The sequence below is a fragment of the Poecilia latipinna genome, unplaced genomic scaffold (genome assembly GCF_001443285.1).
Source record: "Poecilia latipinna isolate Pla-1442-1.1 unplaced genomic scaffold, P_latipinna-1.0 Scaffold1380, whole genome shotgun sequence".
Taxonomy (NCBI): domain Eukaryota; kingdom Metazoa; phylum Chordata; class Actinopteri; order Cyprinodontiformes; family Poeciliidae; genus Poecilia; species Poecilia latipinna.
Window position 1 is genome coordinate 137,790 of NW_015113996.1, and position 8,314 is coordinate 146,103.

At 39.5% G+C, this 8,314-nt stretch overlaps 1 protein-coding gene across 2 annotated transcripts in view; it reads left to right on the plus strand.

The window, feature by feature from the left end:
- Positions 1-8,314, plus strand: part of LOC106962167 (polypeptide N-acetylgalactosaminyltransferase 9-like) — a 97,002-nt gene that overhangs the window by 79,790 nt on the left and 8,898 nt on the right. For both annotated transcript variants that reach the window (XM_015056399.1, XM_015056400.1), the window contains one exon: positions 3,058-3,255. In XM_015056399.1, coding sequence (XP_014911885.1) covers positions 3,058-3,255 — 198 coding nt within the window. The remainder of the gene's footprint in view (positions 1-3,057; positions 3,256-8,314) is intronic.

The window sequence follows — 8,314 nt, forward strand, 5'->3', positions numbered from 1 at the left end:
ACTTTCTTATATATATATATATATATATATATATATATATATATATATATATATATATATATATATATATATATATATATATATATATATATATATAAATTAAGCAAAGTCAGACTGGGTCCATTTCTTTTGATTGTGTGTTTATATTCCACGCAAGGGGAGTTTGTTTCTAGATCGTTTTTCAGCGTTAGCTTTAACAAGTTTGTGCAAGAAGCACTTGTGTAGCTTAATGAATTCTTGGCCTAAGAAGTAGTTTTAAATAGCTGAAGGAGGTTACTGCACAGCTTGCGGTGCTGATGAGAAACCAAGAGACGCAGACATCAAATGTAGATAATTAATTCTCAAAAGCATCACATTTCTGACAGTGCTGCAGCATTGCCTCTGAAGGGTCAGTTAACAAACCGACTGCTGCTATTGCTAATGATGTACTGAATAAAGAGAAGCTCAAAAGAAGAGGAGCTTTTTGAAAAAGAAAAAAAAAACATTTTCTTAAGCATATCGAAATGAGAGAGCAAATGTACAAATTGGTGTGTTTTGCTCTCTCAACTTTCAAAATAGTTTTTTCTTCTTTAAACAATAAACTTCATAGATGCAGGTTAGAGGCTTACAGGTGTTAGATTTTACATTTATAAGGAAGTTGACTGGTGGCAGAATGGTTTGATTGGGTGTGTAGCTGGAAACGGTTTGAAACTTAGGAACTTAGCAGATGGCTGGAAGGTCCGTCCATCTGTCACTGCATTTCAAGGCCTGGCTTCACTGAGATGAGCTGGTAAAATGAACCTTTTGGAGAAAGGAGTAGAGTTAGCATTTCCACAGAGGAAATACTGTTTCTTTCTTCTTTAATAAATGGCCATCTATGCAAACTTTCTGAGAGAGCCAACGGTGCCGAGGGCCCATTTCCATTTGAACTGTGGGCACATTTTCTTTGACTTGGTAAATTTCTTTAGAATTCAGTAAATCGAGTTACTGCCCAGTCATGATTACATACCCTGAGAGGGGTTTTGTGATCCAATTTTTGTTATTTTGAGGAAAAACTCATAAAAAATGTAAATCTAAAGGAATGTTTGACAAATAAACCATTTGTTTTTATTAGTTAGTCTATACAATATGTTTTCTTATTCTGTGTATTTTAGTCCACCTATTGTTGTCTTTGTCTCTTGTCGGATCCTCGTCGAATGTCATTTGTCGTTTGTCCGCCTGCCATCACAGTCGTACTGTAAAGTCCTGTGTTGGTTAGCTCTCTCTTTCAGTCCTCAGTTTTTCAGTTGCTACCAGTATTAGCTGTGCGCTAACTCTCTGCCGTGCCGCCTGTGTTGGACTGTGTTTGAGCTCCCTTATTAAATCATCTTCATCATCATCGCCATCATCTGGGTCCCGTGTTCATTCTCACCACCACTAACCACACCCCAGGACAAAACGGACATTGGGTTCTACAAGATTGCAATTTATTACTTGACTAAATTATTAAATTCACTCTTATATCTATAATTCAAAACTTGCAAGCTTCGAGGAGGAGTAAAATAACAAACTGTTACCTTTCTCTTGTTGTCTCTTTTTCTCGACAACAGGTATTTTGTCCCAACACAAATAAGCATTAATCTTAGGATGTTAAGATTTTTCCCTTATAAATTAATTATGTTTCTGGCTGTACAAAACTTACATTTTCTTCCATTTACTAGTCAGGCCACACAACTCGTGTGTAAAGGTTCAGGGCGGCGCTTGGCATTACAACGTGCTGATACCTGGGATCAGATAAGGATATTAAAAATAGAAATAATCAAAAGTTCATCAGTGATGTCTGAAGTGCTCTTCACATTTATTGGCACCCCTGGCCAAGATGTGTAACAAAAATAAAAAACAAACCCCTGAAAAGTAACTGCTTATCACAGTCGCATCTCTCACTGAAAATGTTACAAAAAGCCAGCCTTTCCATTTGTTCAATGGGGGAAAAAAGCTAGGTTGGACTCAACATCCCGCAGTCTCACAAACAAATCACAGTTTGTGAGACTGAAGAGTCGCGTTTCTCACCAGGTGGCCAGCAAACACAGGAGCACCATAGGGGATTAGATTCTCAGGACTCATTTTCACTAGTTACACCTCAGACTTCCTGCAGCATTTCCACAGAAATACTCTGACAATTCTGCAATCATCCGGTGCAGAAGAGAGGGACAAAAAGCCGAGGACAGAGAGCTGGTGGACTTATGCTCTTTAATGTGAGCAAAACAAAGGAGGTGATCTTAGATTTCAGGAGCAACTATTTGATTCTGTCAGCCTTGTCCTGGAGAGTCATCCTCTGGATATCAACATTGCAGGAAACACTAAGCGTCATCTTCATCAAACTGTCTTACACCATAGTATCTTCAGTCAGAGGCATCTTCAGAAACACTGGAACGTTGATCACTGCATGACTTCCTTCTTGTAGGTGTGTCAAAATAATTTTCATTTTGAGCCATATCAAGATTATGAAGGTCCTCAATGGTGCCTTATAAAGTGTTATCTTGATTGTTTTATGTATGTGTCCCTTTAGAGTCTAGAGGGCCACCTAAAGAGACATCCAGTCAAACTCGACTTTGACACTTGTGCTCTAAAATAATTCGTAGAAGAAATGGGAGTAATGTAAGTTACAGCAACTGGTTATTTCCTTTAGGGAATAATAAAGTATAAATAAAGTATTTTTTAAATTGAACTGAATGGTTAAAAAAAATGCCGTAATGCTTTCATTTACAATTTTCTACCCGACTTAACCAGGCGTTGCTATAACAGTGGTAGGCAGTGTGACTAAACCTTGACTAACACAAATATATCCAGTCATCTAGATGTACTCATTATTCGCCTTTGTTTTAAAACATGTAAAACCTTCCCTGACTTTACTCAACGTGTCAGTCTTGACTGTCTACAAGGTCTGTAGTCATAGCAACAGCCCAAACCTCTACACAGCAGAACTAAAGTGAGCACCACACTGCAACTTCCCGAGCAGCGAACCGCTATGAAGCTTCTGCATGAGTCATTAAAAACAGGTCAACTCTTAACATGGTGTCATCTCCTTCCTTTCCAAAGGGCTGAACCCATTCTGACCCGGATGAAGGAGGATCACACGCGCATTATTCTCCCTGCCATCGACAACATCAAGTACAACACCTTCGAGGTGCAGCAGTATGCCAACGCCGCCCACGGCTACAACTGGGGTTTATGGTGCATGTACATCATCCCGCCGCAAGAGTGGCTGGACAAGGGCGATGAGACGGCCCCCATCAGGTGAGGGCACGAGCCAGAGAACGGCCTCCATTATAGATGAGGATGTTTGATGAAATATGGATAGCTTTGGGATATGACTTATTCATGTATAGAGCCATCAAACTGTGGGGATCCGTGGTTCAGTGTGCTGCACACAAATAAAGCCGTCCCGTAGTAAGCTGTCTAATTAATATGACGAACGCCTTCATTCTGATGCAGGATCAGGAGGCCATTTTTGATGAGGTGTCATTAGTGTAATTGTGTGTTCCATCACCCCCCACCAACACGTGACCTTCAACCCCCAGCCGGAGGACAGGAAAGCATAGAATATTTTGGTCCAAAGGAAGTACAGTATAGAAAGTACAAACTTCACTGTGTGAGCAGAAGAATGACTGCAGAGACTAGTTATCACCATCAAGGTACTCTAAGGTTTTAAAAAGTTATAGATTCAAAACTTTACAAAAAAAAAGAAGAAAAGTTACATCAAACAGTTCTTACGTGAAGTGATGTTTCTTTGAGACACCCTAACGACTACCAAGCAGTATGAAACTTTTATTGGAAAATAATGTGTTTACATATTTGTTAAAATTACCACTATGACCTGACAGGGTAATGTGAGGAAGAAGTAATATGAGATGATGAGCCACTTACAGCATCTGAATGTGACTGTGTTGTTTAGTCATTTGCATAATACAGAATAAATTATGTTCCTTTTTGTTAAAAAAATAAACAAGTATGCAGTACTGTAAAAAATTATCCTCAACCTTACATTTGGTTTCATTATCAAACAAAATGTAATAAATGGCAAAGATAACCTGAGCTGTCTGGCAGTATAACATAAGAAATTCACAAACAGGTGAGAATCAAAGTCACTGGTTTCTGTCAGTCTGGGAAAGGTCACAAACCCAGAACAATAGTTCTACGCATTGTGGGCAGGAATGTCCAATTACCGGTTGTTAGGCTCAGGAAGCAATTTCTTTTTTTCATAGAGCGAGGTTTGTTTGGATAGCTTTTCCCTTCTCTATTAACAGTCATAATTTATGCATTTACTCAGATTACCTTCATTAGAAAAGCCGATTTGTATGATCTGAAGCATTTATTTGAGTTTATGGCAAAAGCAAAAACAGACCATTTTTTGAGAGAGCAAGCTATAAATATGGTATAAATGGACAACGCACAAAGAAGTCTAATTTGCAGGAGCCACAACTTTAAAACAACAACAAAAAAAAGAACTGAGGAGGTCAAAGGTTTCGTGCTGTTTGATCTGTTACTGGAATATTAAGTAAGGTTTCCAGTACTAGCATCTAAATTACAATAACATACATTCCAACGATTATCCTCTGAGGTTATTTCATTATTACAAATAAATAAAACATTGACTTTTTCATTTTGAGCAAGAAAAACAAGAAGAAAACTTCAAGCTAGCTTTATCGACTGACCACAGTTTGTCCATACACGCTTCCTCTTCTCAGACGCTGATGACAGCTCGGTGCGTGGAGCAAAGTGTCGTGCGTCTCTTCAAAGCTTCGTAAAAAACAAGACATCACTGCGTGTTGGCCGCTTGGCATGTGGTGCACAAGCGGCTCAAGAGGAGTTTCAGATGCCACGGAGTTGGTTCCATTTCCCTGTTGACAATCGGCTACCAGCAGACGGATCGCCTCGGGGGGCGGCTGAAGTGTGTCGGCTGTGTGGATCTCTATTGGAAATCGCTATGCCGCTAGTTTTCTCAGGGTCTGTGTCCATCAGTGACAGAGGCTCCGTCATCCTCAGAGGTCACTCTAACAGGCCTCTCTTTTTATGGTTGTTTGGATGGATTGAATCACACACACACAAAAAAATTTGCAAACGGATGCGAGAATGTGCAAAGCTGTCACTTTCTGAAAGGACAGGAGATTGAAACCATTTCAGAGACGTGACAGAGACGGACAAAGGCTTTCATCTGCAACTGCTGTGATTACTGACGGCTCGCTAAAACGGAGACGACAGAACGGAAATATTGTAGAGATGGCAACCGAGTGTATTTTCTAGAGGGGGCAAATAGGAAATACTCAACTTAAGTAGAATAACAATTTCCCAAGTGGAAAAGAAAAGTGTGTTTATGTTCTTGTACGGCCAAAATGATAGAGTCCAAAATCATTTTGGGAAAGATGCACAAAGCTTTTCAGTGTGCCACTTACTTGAGCATGATGCAAATGGACAGAATACATACATAGTGGATCATTTTGACTTAAGATATTACATTATTCATAACATGAACCTGATGTCAGCTAAGGTCAGCATTCCCTGCACATTTTTACTTCAAGATGTCATTCAGCTTAAAACTACAGCTAAAATCAAACCAGACGTCAGCTGCTTTGTTTCATTGTTAGGTAAAACACCCTTAGGTGTGGAAGTTGTTACTGCAGGTAAAAGATTCATCCATTTTCTGCACAAGTTGTTAAAAAAATGTCGGAGGAATCGCAGAAACTGTAAGAAGTTTATTGAACCGACACCATTTTGTAAAGCAATATGTTAGCTGTTCATTTACATCACCAAACAGAGAGCCGGGCTTCAGCAGATAACAGGAAGGTGGAAGACATTACAACAATGTTGCTTTGTTTGATCCTTTTGAGTGGAAATTCTTGATCTGTTACGGAAAATCGCCCTTCACACACCTTGTGACATCATCCATGATCTGGGCCTGATAAGGCTGCTCTGTTTTAACAATGAACTATTATGAACTATTACATGATTGAACAATTCAGCACATCTGATGATAAATCAATGATTTTTTTGTCATGATTTTTAATTTTGACACATTTGTTGAATATTTTGAATTCATGTTAAAGAATTTTTTTTTTATAATAGATAAGTTCCATTCAAGGACGACGGAAGGGAAGTTATAGAGAGGATCTGCAATATCCCCGTGTTGCTGAAAATATGTGAAAATAAATAAATGAATAACAAGGACAATATCACAAGTGATGTTTTAGCTTATATTACATTCACAGTTTGACATAGGTATGGTTTATCAAATTTGCTTTAGCTGTATTCGCCATTTTCCAACCTATTGCAATAAATGGACATCATTGCAATGGGACTGCACACTGGCCTGGCTGTGCGAAAAAAAAAAAAAAAAGAAGCGGTATCAGCAGATCAAAGAGTTCAGAATCCGGCTACAAAATTATGAATGATGCATCTCACTTCTCGATGATTCATGTTGCTCTGTCCCATTCTGTATTACTTGCTATACTGCAAGCAGTATGAGCAAGTATTAGGGCATGGGATGGGTTGACCCCTGCAGGCTCACCATCTGCACTCCAAAAATAACCAAACCATGTGACGGTGAATCAGTAAAACACCTCAACACCAGCAAGAGAGTCACTTTTTTTGTACAAGAACTCACTTTTTAAGGTTTTCATTCAAGTTACTGCCCTCATGCATAGCATAGCAACTAACTCTTTTTTTCTTTTTGTCAGAGTGACTCCTTATTTCTTTTCTTTTAGCTAATTTATCTCTGCTTCCAGATTGCTGCTGTAACATCTCAGCTCAGAACTAGCAAATTAAGAGGTGATTCTTGAAGCCACTTCAGATGTATGGAGTTTAGCCTCTGTTTTCTTTTTTTTTCTTTTTTTATTTTTAGGAGGAACAGATGGCTCTAATTATTCACATAATTGGCTTCAGTTAATTGGCTCTAGTAAGGGGGAATTGCCTTAATATTGCGCTTTTGATCACCTTGCACATCAAACAGAATGAGAACAGCATGGAACTTTGATAGGAACTACTTTACACTGCTTAAAATCGCCGATATGTACATCGCGCCTTCGGTGCCGACCGCTCCGCCGCTCCGAGGACGTCTCCGCGGCGGCGTCCGTTTGGAGAAGAGTCAGAGCCGCGGATTACGGCGCTAAGGTGCCGAATCTGTCCTTACGCACGCAGAGATGGCGCTGACGCTGCCAGGGAAAGCTCTGCCCAGACGATTTCACACAAAGTTTGTGGGGTGTGGAGCGGCGCGGCAGGTGGCCTGTCGAAAGGACGAGAGAGGCCGAGACCAATAAGGCTGAGTGTCCTTTGTTTTATCTGCGCAAACGAGACACTTAAAAGGCTCCTGGTCGCTCGCTTAAAATGTAAGCAAGACTTTATTTTCATTATGTCAGGAACCATAAGTGTGCCTGTGTAAGTTAGCAGGCATAAACAATTATACGCAGTGTCAGTTTTTGACAAAAAAAAGGTTTGTTCTTTTAGATCAAGTTATATAATCGCATGGAAGAGGGGGAGAAGTAAGCCACCGCTCTCTCAATTTTAACATTACTTTTGCGCCTCAGTCTCTCTGAAGTGTTCTGATTTGAGCGCGGAAGATTAATTTGACACAAGACACTTACCATAAATATCACGATTCAAAGCCATTTAAACCATATCAACAATAGTTTCGTAAAGGAGCTTTTGATATACAACTCAACTTTCTGAGTTGTCTTTTTTTTTTTTTAATCCAGGATGTTCAAAATAAAACTCAAAGAGATGGCTTACACTGTGTTTTATCTGAAGTCTGAGCTTAAAGGCCTCTTTCACTTTGGCTCTCTTCGCCGTACGAACCGGTGCACTCTCTTAGTACAGAGTCAATAAATCACAATGCAGCCCCAAGAAGCTCTTAAAAGTACCGCCACGTCCCTCTGGCTAAGGCTGAAATGTTCACTATGGAGTGTCTTTATCTATGTAATAACATGCATGGTTAACTCAGTTCAGGAATTATGTTGGATACATGAATTGAGATCATATCTGGTCTCTCCACAGTGTTAATGCTCCCAGTATAAAGGCTCTGACTGAAACACTGGGAAGACTTGGCAGGAGGGAAGCACTAAACATCGAGCTGAGAGGGAAATAAGACTGTTTCATACCCTGCCATCCTTCAGAGCTCTGCGATGTAGAAAATGCCTTAAGTAGTAAAAACATCTCATTGGATTTTTTTTTTCTCAGTAAAGTGGGGCATATATAACGCCATATTCTTTAATTCTGTCTGAGCTGAAGCTGTTTCATTGAAATTGTAAAAAAAAAAAAATGGCAAAAGGGGAGAAAGGAGTTTGTTTCATTCGTTTTGTTGTTT